The sequence below is a fragment of the Gopherus flavomarginatus genome, chromosome 5, assembly GCF_025201925.1.
Source record: "Gopherus flavomarginatus isolate rGopFla2 chromosome 5, rGopFla2.mat.asm, whole genome shotgun sequence".
NCBI classification, from domain to species: domain Eukaryota; kingdom Metazoa; phylum Chordata; order Testudines; family Testudinidae; genus Gopherus; species Gopherus flavomarginatus.
This window is the reverse complement of record NC_066621.1, coordinates 117,659,166-117,677,849: the sequence shown is the minus strand read 5'-3', so window position 1 is coordinate 117,677,849 and position 18,684 is coordinate 117,659,166. Positions and strand designations below refer to the sequence as shown.

Sequence of the window (18,684 nt, the reverse complement as noted above, 5' to 3'; positions counted from 1 at the left end):
CCTGTGGCTCTGAGGGTGAGATACATAGCATGCATCAGGGTAACCGGAGGAGAGAGGGGGAGTTGATAGTTCTGTCCCCCAACCCCAACCACAAACCTGGTTTTAATTCACATACACGTCCTATTACCAAAAACAGAGAGTCAGGGAGACACTGAGCCAACACACTGGGGATTTCTCCTCACCCATAAAGATCCCATGTTAGTGGCGTTGGGAATATCCGGATGAAACCTCCCCTCCGCTCATTCTCTTCCTTCACTCGACGCAGAACTTTTATCTGGGATCAGAGAAAGAAACAAGATCCAAGTAAAACAGATAGTAGGACTGAAAATTATCCTCAGGGCAGGGCCTCGATTCCAGAGGATGAGGCTACCATTAACACTGCAGTTGTGGGAGTGACTAGTGTAAATTTGACATCATTATACAATAATGTCATCCTACATGTAAGCACTGAAGGATCCTAAAGCTTTTTAGAGCAGGGATGGGCAAATTACAGCCCGGGGACTGCATCTGGCCATTCAGATGTTTGAATCAGCCCTCGAGCTCCTGCTGGGGAGTGGGGTCCAGAGCTTGCCCTGCTCTGGCAATCCAGCTGAGGAGTGGGGTCAGGGGCTTGCCCCGCTTCATGCGTGCAGTGGCTCAGCGGGGCTCCTGGAAGCAGCAGCATGTCCCCTCTCCAGCTCCTACGTGGAGGGGCAGCCAGGGGACTCCGCATGCTGCCCCCACCCCAAACGCCGTCTCCACAGCTCCCATTGGCTGGCAATGGGAGCTGCAGGGGTGGTGCCTGCGGACAGGGCAGCGTGCAGAGTTGCCTGGTTGCGCCTCTGCATAGAAGCTGGAGGAGGGGACATGCTGCTGCTTCCAGGAGCTGTTTGAGGTAAGCGTCACCCAGAGCCTGCACTCCTGACCCTCTCCTATGCCCCAACCCCCTGCTCCAGCCCCGATCCCCGGCCCGCCCTCCAAATCCCTTGGTCCCAGCCTGGAGCACCCTACTGCATCCCAGAGCCTGCACCCGCAGCTGGAGCCCTCACCCCCTCCCGCACTCCCACCCCCAATTTTGTGAGCAATCATGGCCCACCATAAAATTTCCATACCCAGATGTGGCCATTGACCCAAAAAGTTTGCCCACCACTGTTTTACAGCATATATGTACTCTTGTCATAGCAGGGGGAGGGGTCCCTCTGGGATGGAGCCACTATTATCAGTAAAATTCAACAGTTTCACTCAGAATAAACCATTTTCTAAAAGGTCTCCCTTATCACTTTTGTTTGTCCCACTCTGAGGCCAGACAGCCCTCTCATGAGGCAGTGGATATTTGGCAGCAACAACTGTTAATCCAAAATTACATTGGATTATTAAATTACTTGTGTTCCCCTCATCCCCACATGTTGTCCCAAAGCCAAGGTACATACAATATCAGATATTTAACAGCCCTTACCTCCTCCATGGACAGGCCCAGCATGGAGCCACTCTGCTTTCCGACTACCTTTTCCCTGCCTGAGGGCACCACGTTTTTCACCTCAGCATCACTGGCAGACAGAGGGCGGACACGCTGTAGAGACATAGTCTGAATACAGATGTTTGTCACTCTTTTTCCCTCTCTAAACTTATTTTAAAAATTAATAGCTAAATTCAAATTCCAAGCCCCCATGCTCAGGAGAATCCATGTTCCAGGGCACCAGAGCCAGGATTCACACTCCCAGCCTCCAACTGCAGCAGGATTTACACTCCATTGGGCACTAATGTCAGGATTCACACTCCCAGTTTTTGAGAACAGTAGGATACCAGGCATTAGTGCCAACATTCACATACCTAACCCCTTTCAGAAAACCATGACACATACCCCAGAGGCACTGCAGCGAGGATTTTCACTCCCAGCCCCCAAGCACCGAAAGATTAACAGCCGATGGGCATCAGAACCAGGATTAACAGTCTCAGGCCCCAGGCAAAGTGGGATCCACATCCCAGGGGCACCAAAGTCAGGATTCACTCTCCCAGCCAGGCTGCAAGGACTCTAGTAATTAATTAGTGAGATGAAGTTGTGGGAGAAAAAGATGGGACATTCATTTCAATATCCATCATGCTCTCTTCTCAGCTCACAAATCTGAAAGACCACAATCTGATGCTTCTGGGATTCAACAGAGACTTTTTCTCTTCATACAGCCATACTCCACAGCCAAGTGGCTATCAGTATTACCACAGATAAAAACAGAAGGCAAAGGAAGACAAGAAAAGCAAGAACCTAAAAAAGGAAGGATTTGCAGAATTTCTAGCACACAAAGTCTTAACCTGAAGTCAGTGCCTGATAAGTCACAATAGATCAAATGATGAGCCTGGAATCAGAAGTATTTGAAAAGCAGCAGAACTGTCAGGTCCTAAGAAATTGACAAAAACTTAGATCAGTGTGACCAAACACAATCTGACAGGATAGTGGAACAGTTTAACTGGGCCCTAGGTACAGCTCAGGTAGGTTTCCTCTGTAGAAAGACACAAAAAAGACTGAGCCTAGCTCATTCCGCCAGATGGCATTCAACCCCCCTCTTAGCACAGAAGTGAAAGAACAAGGAAGTAACCTCAAATTGATTAAACCATGGGAGTAATCCCACAGAACACATACTGAAATGAAGATGAATGCAAGATCCAGTTGTATTCTTATTTGTAAGGATCATCGGAACTAGTAACTAAAACGATATAATTTCGTTGTGGCAACCTCCACAAAACCACAAGCACAATGACAGAAGCTGAGGATGAAGTTGCAACAGGAATGGATGTTGCACTGGAGCAGGTTGGGTCAAGCTACGAGGCAATTCATGTGGTGAGAACCAGAGGGAAAGCTGACATAGCAGGTGCCAACTGAAAAGGTTTCATTACAGCCTATTGAAAAGTGATTAGATAGAAAGGACCCCAAAGAGGTCTGGCTGGGGAAAAAAATGAATGAGTAAACAGGAGGCACTAGAGTCGCTGCATTTAAAGCCAGAATGGACCACTCAATCAACTAGTCTGATCTCCTATATATCACAGGCCACCAACACCACCCACTGAACCCAACAACCACAATTAGACCAAAGTATTACAACCCACAGGAAACTAGACTATTATGTGCCACAGGCATAGAACAGGAGAGACCAAGGTGCATCAGTGCCCCAGGCCCCTGCAATGACAGATAAATGATTAAATGAAATATACCCAGATGATCCTGGCAAGTGACGCACATACATAGGCTACAAAGGAAGGCAAAAAACCCCAAGATCACTGCCAATCTGACCTGGTGGAAAATTCCTTCCTGAGCCCAAAAATGGTGATCAGTCAGACTCTGAGCATGTTGGCTATTCCATATCCTTTCTCCCTGCATTCGCTTCCCTACGTCACCACTATCAACTCCTTTGCCTCACTATCTTAACTCTCCAAAATCTTCCACCATCCATCCACTTCCTAAAAACCTTTCCTTGACTCCAACACTATACTCACCACATCATAAATGATTCTTAAAGAAAACATTAGAAGAGAATTTTTCATCTTACATGCTTTCCATGGCCCTATCCCTGGAGGTAAGGCAGTCTCTTCACTGCAGATGGGGGAAACAAGCAGAGAGGGGAAGTCAGTTATTCAGTGTCAAAGCTGAACGTAGAACTCTGCCGTTTCTGGCTCTCAACCACGTGCTCAATTCTACAGAGACTGTACTGTTGTCTAAGTGCTGAAGAAAGAAACTCTCTCTAATCTTCTTTACCTCTTGTCCAACAACATCCTCTAATATTTCAGTGTAAGCTTCATTCTGATCATAGCACAGAAACCTCTCTCCTCTGAGTAGATAATGACTTCAGAAGGTTCTTGCTCCCTCCTTGACCACAGTGCATCTTTTGAAGAACTGTGGACAAGACCACCTGCTGGACCTGCTTCCAAAGATGGGCACATGCCTCTGAGTCCCACACCATGGCCCTACCCTGATCTAACCATCCATGGCAGCTACTACAAGATCATTCCCGTTATGGAACTTACTTTTACCCTTAACCTTAGCTTTGACTTATGCTGAGGACATACAACTCAAAATATTTTCTAACGCCTTTAACAAATCCTTTCTTGTCACCCTCTCAGCTCATCTTGCTCTAGTGCATTTGTGACTTCAACACTTGTTTCAGATGGCTGTCTCAAGGACAATAATTATTTCTTCTCTTGGGCAAGAGAAGCCCTTCTCCAATACAATTCTATCTTCTCTAGCCTCCTTTACCCAGACCTCTTCTGTCTCTGGCCTCCATGACCTAGGCAAAATCCTACACTCCTCTCCACCCACAATTGTGATATTGTTCCTATTTGCTTCTGCTACTCCACCCTGACTACTGCAGTTTCCTTCTCTATGGCCTCCCCAAATCCCAGGTCTCCAGGCTCCAGCATGCAAATGCTAGTGCCGCCGTCTTGCACCTTTGTGGACAGGTGATCACACTAGTTTGACTTTTAAAAACAATCTTGCCGCTGCTGAGAACCTTCTCCCTGCAGCTTCTGCCATCTGGAATAATCTTCCTGTATCTCTCCATCTCCATTCAAATCTCAGATGAAACATCCTTTCTCCTTTACCTCTGAATCTCTTTACCTGGGCTATTTAGTTCTGCAACACATTCTGGGATAATTTGTATCAAAGGTATTATAAAAGATAAAATTTAAAATTTTATCTTTCAAATCAATAAATTAAATTGAATGAAGCCTTACTAACTTTGTGTTTGTTAGTCGAGACTGTGCAGAGATTGGGCACTACAAGAGACAGACAATTGGAATAAAAATCTCATGTTCTACCAAGACACCTTCACCTCTGACAAGGTGGGACATGCCCTGTAGCGTGAGGGCCATAGCTAAAAAGTCCAGGTGAACGGCTATGGGGTCCCACCACCTCCTTTTCCGATTTTGCCTATGTCCTGCACAAACGCATTCTGCATCACCTCCACCCCCAGCAATCATCATAATAACCTTCAGGCAAATGCTCAAATGTTTAGACCTTCTGAGTACATGCACAATCTGGAACAACAGAAAAGACAACTCCACGTGACAGAAGCAACCAACCAACTTATCTCAACCATCAAGACCAAAGTTATCTTGTTTGTACTAGATAAATATTTTTCATTTGCATTAACAGCTACTAGCCATTAAAGGAAAGTGATGCTGTTCAGTTGAACTGTGCAGAGCAGAGAGGAAAAATCCCAAGAGGGAAAACCCTGGGAGTCCCAGGAGCCATTTCATTGAATAGCCAAGATATTCCAGTTCCAAGGGAGAAACGGGATGCTGTCCAACATTCCATTACAAGGGCAGAAATGAGAAAATAGCAGCACTTTGCACAGCAGTCTGAGAACAAATAAGCCTCCACTTGGCACTGGGATAATACCCTAGTCCAGCTCACTAAGAAAGTGATGGAGAATAAGCATTCACATAGGAGCAGAAATTCTTCTTGCCTGTGGTGGTGTCCAGATTGCCTCCCTCCTTGCTGACACACAAGAACAGCAAAGGGCTTAAGATATTATCTTGAAAGGATCTGTCATTTCAAGCAGTGCTGTGGCCAAGTACCTCCTTTAGATTGGTCTATGCACAAGAAGCTACAGCTCCCCCTTTACTGCTTAGGATTCACTGAAAGAACTCTAGCCCAAACCAATGGTCAATTACAAAGAAAGCAAGTAATTGCTCCATTTCTCTGGAGGGTACCAGTGCTCAGGGAGTGAACTAAAGAAATCACACAAGAAAGTCTTAACAGAGAAAGATTTCCATGCACCTGGGCTCCAGTCACTATGCCAACTGCAGGCAGCTCACAAACTCTCATTGAAATTAAAACTCTTTGATTTAAAATTCAGTGCACAGTGCCTGTGAGGTGAGAAATGCCTCTGAGAAAACAAATGGGCTGGAAGCTCCCGACCCCACCAACATTTGTGGGATCCATCTGGCTGACAGAGAGAGATGAGGGAAGAGCAGTCTTTCAGAGATCCAGCATTTTAACAGCAGAAGGGACACTGGACATTCACCATGAGCTATATGAGGCCTCAGTCCAAAGGGAAACGAGATGAAAGAAACCAGGGGCAAAGGGGAAATAAGTCTCTAATTTCAAATATGAAAGCTCTTACTGCCTCGGATATGGTCTTACAAATACTCAAAAAGCTGTGGGATTCCTGAAGCTAGTCACCCACAATGAAACTGACTGGGACTCACATAGTACAGTCGCATCCCATGAGCCTCCTCTTCTACAGTTGTGCTAGGATTCCAGGGGGCCTCACTACAGTCACTTGCAGGCTCTTTCACCTTTGGGCAAAACTGATTAAAGCTGCTGTCCTGGAATTCTCCTCAGAGCTGCAACACGAAGTCCTGGGTTGCTGAACTTGCTTACCTGAGGCTTCTGAAAGGGATTTCTTCTGGCAGACTCAGATGAGTGATGGGCTACCCGGCTTGATCGCTGGCCCGGATCCTGGCACACAAAACCTTTGGGAGTAAGGAGACATGTAAGAAGAAGAGGTTACTCACCTGGTGCAACAATGGTGGTTCTTTAAGATGCATCCCCCCATCATGGGCATTCCACTTCACATGCAAGTGCACCCCATGCACCTTTGACTGGAGACCCAAGCAATGATCTTACATGCCCTTGTGCTCACAATACCATGGTTATATTGAGCCGTGCAGATGAACTGTGCTCAGTTCCCTTTCTATTGCAAAGTCTCACAAAGGAAACTCTGAAACAGAGAGGAAGGAGGGCAGGGAATGGAGCAAATGTAAGGGGATACACCTTGAAGAACCAGATACTGCAGTCCTTCTTGGAGAAGTGTCCCGATGGGTGCTCCACTTCAGGTGACTCCAGAGCAGTATCCCCACAGGAAGGAGGGAGCTCCAGAGTCAGGTGCAGCACTGAAGACAAAACCACATTGCCAACTGCTGCATTAGATCTAAAGGCATGGACCAAGGCCTAATGTATGGAGAAGATATGTATTGAAGACCACATAGCGGTTCTGCAAATCTCAGGGACTGGAACATCTGTAAGTAATGCCACAGACGCTGATTGCAACTTTGTAGAGTGAACTAACACCCTTGAATTGCTAACCGCATCATAACATGCAAAAATACACCCAGAGATCCACCTCATTAGCTTACTGGGTGAAGACTGTAGATCTGTTAGATCTGGCTTCAATGGAAGGAAGTAGTCTAGGAGACATCTGACATTTTTTGGCCCTATCCAGATAGAAGGCCAATGTTCTTCTAACACGTAAAGTCTGAAAGGAAGCCTTCTGTTGAGAATTGTGTGGTTTTGGGGGAAAACTCAGAAAAATGAATGCATTGACTAAGATGCAACTCAGATGACACCTTAGGTAGGAATTTAGGGTGTGAACGTAAGGAAACCTGGTCTTTGAAGAATACCATGAAAGGATGGTCTGTCATTAAGACCCCAGTTTCTCCAACTCTTCAGGCTGACATTATGGCTACCAAAAAACACCATTTTCATAGGCAGGTGAAGAAAGGAACCGGTCGCCATTGGTTCAAATGTAGGTCTTGTTGAGACATCTAAGAACTAGATTGTGATCCCAAGTCAGAGTGGGGTTTTTCATTTGAGGGAAAAGGTTTCCAAAACTTTTGATGAAACTCAGAGTTATTGGGTGAGTGAACACTGAGAACACTTTCATTGGGGAATGAAAGGCTGTTATGGTGGCCAAGTGAACCTGGACCAATCTGGTTGATAATCCTGTTTTCTTCGGTTCCAGCAGGTAATCTAGGATAATCAAGAATGAGGAAGATGCAAGTGTAAGTCACTGGAGTTTACTTCAATGGCTAAATCTTTTCCATATTTGAAGGTGAGTATTTTGGATAGATTCTTCACTATTTTTTAATAACACCTGTTGTACCTCCACAGAACAGGCACACTCTAGTCCTATAAACCATTGAGGTGCCATGCCCCGAGGCGGAAAACTCCTGGGATGGGATGAAGCAATTAACCGATGTCTTGGGAGAGGTAATGAGAGATGATCAGAAGCTTGATCACTGGACAGAGGAACAGGCGAAACAAGTAACGATGCCAAGCTTGCCTCAAATACATTGGGAATCTTAGAATAACCTGGCTTTGTCCTGTCTGATTCTGTTCATCATACTCATTATTAGAGGTGTTGGGGAAAATATTGTCCATGATAGGAGGAGGGTATGCCCCAGAGAACGACCACCTAGACCATCTCTTGAACATAAAAGATGATGCTTCCTGTTTATAGAGGTGGCAAAGAGGTCCACTTCTGGAAAACTCCAAGTCTGAAATATGCCTTGGAGGGCCTGAGAGTCCAACTCCCATTTGTAGGCCTGGGAGAAGCACCTGCTGAGAGCATCAACCATAGTGTTTTGAATACCAGGGAGGTAGATTGTTGAAATGCGTATGCAATGGCTCATGCACTAGTTCCGCAACATTACTGCTTCAGCGCCCATGGGAGGGAAGGGGGAGGTAGATCTCCCTCCTCCTTCCTGGACTACATAAAACATGTAGCCCACATTGTCCATCATGATCCTGATGAGAGGCAGAAAATAAGGACAGGCATTTCTGACTTCCCTGAGTTCCAACAGGTGATGTGGAAACTGGTTTCTTGAGGCAACCGTCTGCCCTGGATTGTATGAGCATCGAGATGAGCTCCCCATCCCAAAAGGATACATCCATCGTTATGGTGACTGTCAGAAAAAAGGAATTCCTGCATCAATATTTTGATGATCTTTCTACCAGTCTAGGGAATCTTTCACCTACCAGGGAACTGAAACCTGTTTGTCTAAGCTGCATTTCTTTGGTAACTAGACTGCTCTGAGCCACCCCTTGAAGAATGAAGGCACAACCTTGAATAATCTTTTACAAAAGTACAAGCTGCCATGTGACCTAGGAGTTGGAGGCAGTTTCCCACTGAGGTTTGAAGGCGCTCAAACAGTCTTGGCTAGATCTAACAACATTATAAATCTGTCCATATGAAGGTAGGCCCTGGTCTTCAATGAATCGAAGGATGCCCCTATGAACTGTATTTTTTTGTACTGAGGTCAACGTGGATTTTTTTACATTGAGTTGAGGACCTAATTCCAAAAAGGGCACTCTGCATGGCTGACTGCACTGCTTTGTAAGACTAATCCTTGAACGACCAATCATTGAGGTACAGAAATACTAAGATTGCCTCTCAACAAAGCTAAGTGCCACTGAAAATACTTTTGAAAAAACACTCTTGGAGCTGAGGAGAGTCTGAGGGGCAGCATCTAGTACTGAAAATTATCCTGGCCTAAATCAAAAACAGGTATCTTCTGTGAGATAGATGTATCAGTTTATGGAAATAAGTGTCCTGTAGATCGATGGCTGAAAACCAACCCCCTGAATTTAGTGAAGGAATTATAGCGGTCAGAGTTACCATCCTGAACTTCTGAGACTTCACACATTTATTTAGTAGTCTTAAATCTCAAATCAGTCTTCACTCTCCAATTTTCTTTAGTATAGGAAAAGCACCTTGAGGAAAAACCCTTTCCCTTATGTTGAGCATGAACAGGCTCTATCACTCCTAAATGAAGAAGTGAGCTTATCTCCTGGTCTCAATAATAACTTGTGAGAGGGGTCCCTGAAAAGGGAAAGGGGGGGTGGAAAGGAGGGAGGGAGGGAGGAACAGTGAATGGTGTAGCCAATGTTACAATCTTCAAGATCCAATTTTCTATGATAATCTGTTCCCATGCATGTTGAAAATGGGTAAATCACGGTCCAAATGGGGGAGGTGGGGAAATTGTTGCAGATGTGAACTAAAGTTCGGGATGATTCAACCCTTGACCAGCCCCTCAAATTAGTGTTTTGATTCTGGCTGAGCACTTGGGCCACATAGATGAACAATTCTTTTCCTCTGTAATCTATATTTCTTTCTCGTGGATCCAATGGGTATCTGGAACCACAACATTGGATTGGCCAGTATCTCTGGGTGCTTTGTGGCCTACTAAGTTTTCTTTTGTTCACAGAGGTATAAATTCACAGAGATCGTAATTTGGCTTTGGAGTCTTTCAAAGTGTTCAGGGACTTCTCTGTGCTTTCTGAAAACAACTTCAGAGGCGAGGTCCTCTACAATGCTCTGGACTTCTCAGGAAAAGCTGGACAGTTGGAGCTAGGATGCCCTGAACATAACTACCACCACAGAGATGGAATGTGCCATGTTGTCTACCACATCTCAGGACACTTGAAGGGATGTCCTGACCACTAATTGTCCCTTAGCGGTGATGGTCTGAAATCGCTCTCTTTGGTGGAAGTGCTCGATAAAAGCAGTAAATTTCCTGTAGTTTGTGTAATATTTTGCCATGAACGCCCAGTAATTCTCAATCTGAAATTGCAGGGTCACATATGAGTAAGACTTCCAGGTGGTTCTAGTCTGTTACATAGGATCGATTTGGTATGGTGGTGTTTCACATGCTCATTCACCACATCCACCACAAGAGAATTAGGTGGGGGGTGGGAGAGTAAAAATTTGGGGTCCTTGGTGTGGGGATACAGTATTCTTTTATCTGCTCATTTGCAAGATGGTACTGCTGCTAGAGTCTGCGAAATCATCTTCATCGGATCCAAAAGTGTCTCACTGATAGGTAGTGCAAATCTGGTTGGTGTTGCTGACTGCAGAATGTCCATCAATTTGTGTTGTGATTCTTTGACCTCTTCACGTGGTATCGGGAGAGCATCCGCCACATATTTTATGAGATCTTGAAATTGCTGGCTATCATCAGCCACCGACGGTGATGGAGGCATAACCGCCTCATCTGGAGAGAAGGAGATGGTGATTTGAGGGGTACCCTTCTCGTCTGCACTAGCTTCCTGTTCTTTGAATGTCTCCTCCTGTTGAGGAATGGGCTCGGGTGGAGGTAACTGTATCTCTCTCTTATCTCAATGAGCAAAACTCAATACCTTGGAAAACTGTCACCAGTATGCCACTCTGGGGTCCCATTATTGTCATTGTGAAGGTCTATATAGGAGAAGGGGTGGCATCCAAGGCTGTTTCCACCATCCATGATGACTTTCCCAAAATTCCTCTCTCTCTCTCTCTCTCTCTCTCTCGCTCTGTGTCAAAGAGTGGGTTCCTATGCAGACAGATAGGAGAGCCCTTCATGCAGAGAAAAGAGACTGAAAAGGAGGTCTGCATCATCATCCTCAACATCATCCAATGAAGGATCCCAATAGTAAAGGGTGGTGAATCAGGCAGTGTTGGAGATAGATAGGAGTTCGCTGACTGAATGGGTCTTGGTTACATGAGGCACTCAGTATCCATGAGCACTGGAGACTCCTGTTCATCTGATACTGATAAATCACCCTTCAAGTACCAAAATGTTTGTGGTACCAAATGGGGAGTTTTAGAGGGAGTTCTGTTGGAGGAGCAGGTTTTTGTAGTTTGTGGATTGTATTGTGTAGTGTGTGTGTGTGTGTGTGGAGGCTGCTAGGGGCAGTGTGCTGGGAGAGCAGCGGAGCCGTGATTAGGGGGCGGGGCTTACCTGATTAGGGGCCTTATAAAAGTAGCCAGCCAGTCAGGCAGCGGCACAGACAGCTGCAGCGGCACAGGAGCCAGCAAACAGAGCTGCCAACAGGGGAGTTTCAGAGGGAGTTCTGTTGGAGGAGGTTGCAGGGGAGACCAAGACAGAGGAACCGACAGGCTTGTTAAGGGTGTGGGTGGTGGTCTGATGCCTGCTGGGGGTTTGTGTTCTGTTCTGTTCCATGCACTACCAGGCTTTAGGTGGGAAGGCTATGACTGATACAGAGGTAGCAGTGAAAGACACAATGAGGATGACTGGATGTGGAAGCTGCAGCACGTACATTATCCTGGAAGGGGTACCTGAAAAGAGTTTTGTCAGCATGAAGTGCCGCCTGATAGAGCTGATAGAAGAAAAGATCAGAGGACTGGAGATGCAGGTGGAAACTCTGGTTGAGTTTAGAAGGGGGTTTGGGCAGATGATGGAGCACAGACACAAGGGGGCTGAAGGGATAAGCTCAGACGTGCAGATGGAAACAGGACCAAAGAATTCAGAGGAGAGACTGCTGGGGGAGGAAAGTGGACGGTGGAAGCATGTGACTAAGAGAACCAGGCAGAGGAAAAGATGGGCCAGTGAAGGAGAAACAGAACTCAGGAACAGGTTTGCAGAGTTGGAAAATGAAGAAGAGGCACAGCAGGTGGTCGCTGAAGGAGAGAGGGCAAGGAAAAAGAGAAGAGCTGATAGTCCTACAAGAGGAGGGGAGGAGTCAATGGAGGCAACACCAAATATAAGCCCCAGGAGGACTGCAAGGGTGAATAGGAATCGAGAGGACTTGCAGCCAGCGGGTGCAGGGGATAGACCGGAGAATCACACTGTCACCAGGAAAACGCAGGTCTACGTGATTGGAGACTCCTTACTGAGAAGAATAGACAGGCCTGTAACTAGAGCTGATCAGGAGAACAGAAGGGAGTGCTGTCTGCTGGGTGCTAAGATACAGGATGTGGCCCTGAGGCTGAAAAGGATCCTAGCGGGAGCGGGAAAGAATCCGTTGATTGTCCTTCATGTGGGAATGAATGATACGGCTAGATACTCTCTGGAATGTATCAAGGGAGACTATGCAAGACTGGGGAAGACGCTTAAGGAAATCGAGGCTCAGGTGATCTTCAGTGGGATTCTGCCAGTTCCTAGAGAAGGGCAGCAAAGGTGTAACAAGATTATGGCGGTTAACAGATGGCTCAGGCAGTGGTGCTATAAGGAGGGCTTTGGGATGTACGGCCATTGGGAAACATTTACGGACAGAAGACTGTTCTCTCAGGATGGACTTCACCTGAGTAAGGAGGGAAATAGACTTCTAGGATGGAGGCTCGCCGAACTGATTAAGAGAGCTTTAAACTATGAATTTGGGGGAGATGGTTGGGAGATGTCCAGGAGATCTCCATGCCAGAATTTAACCTTGAGAGGGAAGTAAACAAAGTAAGAGGGGATACAGCAGTGGACAGAAGAATTGACACAAGGAGGAAGGGTAGTATAGATAGCAGACTAACAGGTGATGCTGGTGGTAGAATGTCTCTGCCTAACAGGGTAAAGAATGTCAGTGAAGCCAAACGGCAAAAATTAAGATGTCTGTACACTAATGAGAGGAGCTCAGGGAACAAAATGGAGGAACTAGAGCTACTGGTGCAGGAAGTGAAACCGGATATTATAGGGATAACAGAAACGTGGTGGAATAGTAGTCATGACTGGAGTACAGGTATTGAAGGCTATGTGCTGTTTAGGAAAGACAGAAATAAAGGCAAAGGTGGTGGAGTAGCATTGTACATCAATGAGGAGGTTAACTGTAAAGAAATAAGAAGTGATGGAATGGACAAGACAGAGTCTGTCTGGACAGAAATCACACTGGGAAAGAAAGCTACTAGAGCCTCCCCTGAGATAGTGCTTGAGGTGTGCTACAGACTGCCGGGATCTGATTTGGATATGGATAGAGACCTCTTTAATGTTTTTAAGGATGTAAACACTAATGGGAAATGTGTGATCATGGGAGACTTTATCTTCCCAGATATAGACTGGAGGACAAGTGCTAGCAAGAATAATAGGGCTCAGATTTTTCTGGATGTGATAGCAGATGGATTTCTTCACCAAGCAGTTGAAGAACCAACAAGAGGGGATGCCATTTTAGATTTGGTTTTGGTGAGTAGTGAGGACCTCATAGAAGAAATGGTTGTAGGGGACAACCTTGGTTCGAGTGATCTTGAGCTAATTCAGTTCAAACTAGATGGAAGGATAAACGAAAATAGATCTGGGACTAGGGTTTTTGACTTCAAAAGGACTAACTTTAAAGAACTAAGGAAATTAGTTAGGGAAGTGGACTGGACTGAAGAACTTGTGGATCTAAATGCGGAGGAGGCCTGGAATTACTTTAAGTTGCAGCTGCAGAAACTATCAGAAGCCTGCATCCCAAGAAAGGGGTAAAAAACCATAGGCAGGAGTTGTAGACCAAGCTGGATGAGCAAGCAACTCAGAGAGGTGATTAAGAAAAAGCAGAAAGCCTACAAGGAGTGGAAGAAGGGTGGGATTAGTAAGGAAAGCTACCTTAGTGAGGTCAGAACATGTAGGGATAAAGTGAGAAAGGCTAAAAGCCAAGTAGAGTTGGACCTTGCAAAGGGAATTAAAACCAATAGTAAAAGGTTCTATAGCCATATAAATAAGAAGAAAACGAAGAAAGAAGAAGTGGGACCGCTAAACACTGAGGATGGAAAGGAGGTTAAGGATAACCTAGGCATGGCCCAATATCTAAATAAGTACTTTGCCTCAGTCTTTAATAAGGCTAATGAGGATCTTAGGGATAATGGAAGGATGACAAACGGGAATGAGGATATGGAGATGGATATTACCACATCTGAGGTAGAAGCCAAACTTGAACAGCTTAATGGGATAAAATCGGAGGGCCCAATCTTCATCCAAGAATATTAAAGGAACTGGCGCATGAAATTGCAAGCCCGTTAGCGAAAATTTTTAATGAATCAGTAAACTCAGGGGTTGTACCATACGACTGGAGAATTGCTAACGTAGTTCCTATCTTTAAGAAAGGGAAAAAAGGTGATCTGAGTAACTATAGGCCTGTTAGTTTGACATCTGTAGTATGTAAGGTCTTGGAAAAAATTTTGAAGGAGAAAGTAGTTAAGGACATTGAGGTCAATAGTAATTGGGACAAATTACAACATGGTTTTACTAAGGGTAGATCGTGCCAAACCAACCTGATCTCCTTCTTTGAGAAGGTGACAGATTATTTAGACAAAGGAAATGCAGTAGACCTAATTTACCTCAATTTCAGTAAGGGATTTGACACGGTTCCACATGGGGAATTATCAGTTAAATTGGAAAAGATGGGGATCAATATGAAAATTGAAAGGTGGATAAGGAACTGGTTAAAGGGGAGACTACAATGGGTCGTACTGAAGGGTGAACTGTCAGGCTGGAAGGAGGTTACTAGTGGAGTTCCTCAAGGATCGGTTTTGGGACCAATCTTATTTAACCTTTTTATTACTGACCTTAGTACAAAAAGCGGGAATGTGCTAATAAAGTTTGCGGATGACACAAAGCTGGGGGGTATTGCTAACACAGAGAAGGACCGGGATATCATATAGGAAGATCTGGATGACCTTGTAAACTGGAGTAATAGTAATAGGATGAAATTTAATAGTGAAAAGTGCAAGGTCATGCACTTAGGGATTAATAATAAGAATTTTAGATATACCTTGGGGACGAATTAGTTGGAAGCAACAGAGGAGGAGAAGGACCTTGGAGTATTGGTTGATCGCAGGATGACTATGAGCCGCCAATGTGATATGGCCATTAAAAAAGCTAATGCGGTTTTAGGATGCATCAGGCGAGGTATTTCCAGCAAAGATAAGGAGGTGTTAGTACCGTTATATAAGGCACTGGTGAGACCTCACCTGGAATACTGAGTGCAGTTCTGGTCTCCCATGTTTAAGAAGGATGAATCCAAACTGGAACAGGTTCAGAGGCGGACTACTAGGATGATCCGAGGAATGGAAAACCTGTCATATGAAAGGAGACTCAAAGAGCTTGGCTTGTTTAGTCTAGCCAAAAGAAGGCTATGGGGGGATATGCTTGCTCTTTATAAATATATCAGAGGGATTAATATTAGGGAGGGAGAGGAATCATTTAAGCTTAGTACCAATGTAGACACAAGAACAAATGGGTATAAACTGGACACTAGGAAGTTTAGACTTGAAATTAGACGAAGGTTTCTAACCATTAGAGGAGTGAAGTTCTGGAACAGCCTTTCAAGGGGAGTAGTGGGGGCAAAAGACATATCTGGCTTTAAGACTAAGCTTGATAAGTTTATGGAAAGGATGGTATGATAGGATAGCTTAATTTTGGCAATTGATCTTTGATTATCAGCAGATAAGTATGCCCAGTGGTCGGTGATGGGATGTTGGATGGGATGGGATCTGAGTTACTGCAGATAATTCTTTCCTGAGTGCTGACTGGTGAGTCTTGCTACATGCTCAGGGTTTAGCTGATCATCATATTTGGGGTCGGAAAGGAATTTTCCTCCAGGGCAGATTGGCAGAGACCATGGAGGTTTTTCGCCCTCCTCTGCAGCATGGGGCATGGGTCACTTGCTGGTGGATTCTCTGCAGCTTGAGGTCTTCATACCACAATTTGAAGACTTCAGTAACTCGGACATAGGTTAGGGGTTTGTTATAGAAGTGGATGGGTAGGGTTCTGTGGCCTGCTTTGTGCAGGAGGTCAGACTAGATGATCTCATTGGTCCCATCTGACCCTAAAGTCTATGAGAGACAGTACCGATATGTTGGTGTTTGTGTCTATAGAGACAGATGGTACCGAAGATTTAGAGTCCTCTGAGGTGGGTGCCAGAGGAGTCAGACACTTAGGCTTGTTCAGTACAGAGGAAACCATTGGGGAAGGTGCTGACAGTAAAGCTGTGCATCCAATAATACTGGCCTGGAGGAATGTTTCTCCTTGCCCTCTTGTCTGAATAGTACTGATGCTTGGTCAGAGCAGTGTTTGCTCTTGGAAGAGCTTCAGGGCTATCCAGCCCCGCCGCTATCAAAAGAGTCCTTTGCCTCTACAGTACTAAGCCAAAAAGTTTAAGCTTCTGAAACAGCTGGGAGACAGATGTCATTTAGGAGCAGGCTCCTTAAGAAGGAAGTTGGAGCTCCTCTTCCTGGGACCGTTCAAGGAAGTCTCTGGAGTCTTCCCCTTTCTGGGGACAGTTGAACCAAGATCAAAGGGGTGCTGGATCTGCCCAGAGACTGGTGTACCAGCGGAAGGGGGTGTTTCCTGACCTGGCTCTGCAGCAGGACAAAGGAAAAACTCAATCATTAGTAGCTTCAACTTTATGTCCTGGTTCCTGCTTGCTCAGAATTTAAGGATCAGACAGAAGTGATACTTCTGAGGGACGTGCAAATCTCCAATGCAGCAAACACATTTGGAGTGGTTGCTGCTAATCAGAATGGCCTCCCAGCAAGTGAGACAACATCTGAACCCTGATGAGCTGGCCATGCCTTTCCCAAGGAAGACAAGCCTTCCCAGAGGGAGGAGACAGGAACAAAACTAATCCTCTCAACTACTAAACTATCAAACTATCTAAAAACTAAAAACTCACTACTAGGAGGAAAAACAAACTTTTAGTTGAAGCCCATTCAAGGCGGATATGCTAAAGCTCCATCTCAGGCTGTGACAGTTAAGAAGAAACTGAGGGCAGTTCATCCATGAAGCCCTACATAGCATTGGTTTGGGGCATGAGGGTGTGTAGGGCACATGCATGGGTCGAACAAACACTGCTAATGAAAATCTCCAGTTGAAGGTGTGTGGGATGCTTGCACACCTGAAGTGCAGCACGTACAGGGACACTATTCCATAAACCACCTTTAATTTCTGGGAGAGTTGGGCAGCTCCTGAAACACAACCTAGCATTCCTACCAACAGTTTTATCAACCACGAAACCAGGTGTGTGTTTCCCTGAACAAGGCCCCATAAGATTTTTTTTCCCCTCAGTATGCCTTGGTTTATTTAACTCTCAAGTCCTCCCCCATCCCTCCCCCCTCATTGCATAATATTTCTGCCTTAGAACCAGAACGCATGCCCTTGAAAAGCCAGCATTTAAAAAGAAGGGTTGCTAAAGAAAACAGAGGAGTGCCCTCTTCCATTCAGTGGCTAAGCGTGCTATGTTGGGAGCATTTTTCTACCTCTTTTCGGGCCCAAAAAGAAAGACATCAAAAATCGAACCAACACCTCTCAACAAGTAATGTAAAATATTAGCTAACCGCTTCTACATATTCCAATTATGCAGATCTTCATACCCACAACTCCACATTTGTACAGCCTAATCACAACTTACTAACACTGCCTTCACTTTGGAGCATTCAACCCTACAAAAACATTTTTTCATTTCTCTTTAACTCCCTTGAGTAGGCTGTAAAATGCAGTCACACATTTTGGGGAGTCAAGGAAACATACAGCTTTACAAACCAAACAAGAGATTTCAAAACATTTAAAAGAAGGAATTGCTCAGCCTGCACAACAGCAGTCCACTGGGAAGCATCTCTTTTGGTCCCCTTCGTATCTAATACATTCAACACCATTCCCACAACTTATTACACCCTGACCCACCACAGGACACTCATCACAACAAACCTCCACACACCATCTTGTTCTACAATCCAATACACTAACTCACCCCCTATCCAAATACATCTGACAAGCCAGAACACTTACCCACACACCCTCAACATAGTATAACTATCTAATACACCATATCCACCCACCTACAATTCCATCCAAGCAACTCAAGACACACACCGTCCCCATAACTCAATGCACCTACTCTTCTTAACTCATACACCCCCATCCATTATAATACATACACAAACCTCAAAACCTGACACATATACCCAAGCCTAATATAATACACCCCACAAAACTGCTCCTTAACATACAGTAAAGAGTCATGTTGAAGTTTCTATTGCACTCACCTACAAGGGTAAACATGTCCGAAATCATGCTAGCTTTGATCTTCAGGTCCAAAGGAGCATCACTGTCCCCATATGCAACAAGAGACAGGAGGAGTCAGTTATTTGGTAGTTCATGGAAAGCATCAATGCCCAACACAGATTCCCTTTCATCATATTCCCAGTGGATCAGTTCTCAGAGAGCACATATGGGGAAAGTCTATTGATTATCTTTGTA

At 45.1% G+C, this 18,684-nt stretch overlaps 1 protein-coding gene across 8 annotated transcripts in view; it reads right to left on the bottom strand.

The window, feature by feature from the left end:
• The window catches only part of TTLL5 (tubulin tyrosine ligase like 5), a 234,727-nt gene that overhangs the window by 152,950 nt on the left and 63,093 nt on the right, over nt 1-18,684 (bottom strand). For 5 of the 8 annotated variants that reach the window (XM_050955655.1, XM_050955660.1, XM_050955658.1 and 2 more), the window contains 4 exons: nt 18,471-18,532; nt 6,353-6,444; nt 1,436-1,564; nt 183-274 (listed from right to left, as the gene is read on the bottom strand). In XM_050955655.1, coding sequence (XP_050811612.1) covers nt 183-274; nt 1,436-1,564; nt 6,353-6,444; nt 18,471-18,532 — 375 coding nt within the window. The remainder of the gene's footprint in view (nt 1-182; nt 275-1,435; nt 1,565-6,352; nt 6,445-18,470; nt 18,533-18,684) is intronic. The other 3 variants (XM_050955657.1, XM_050955659.1, XM_050955661.1) reach the window with 2 other exon arrangements.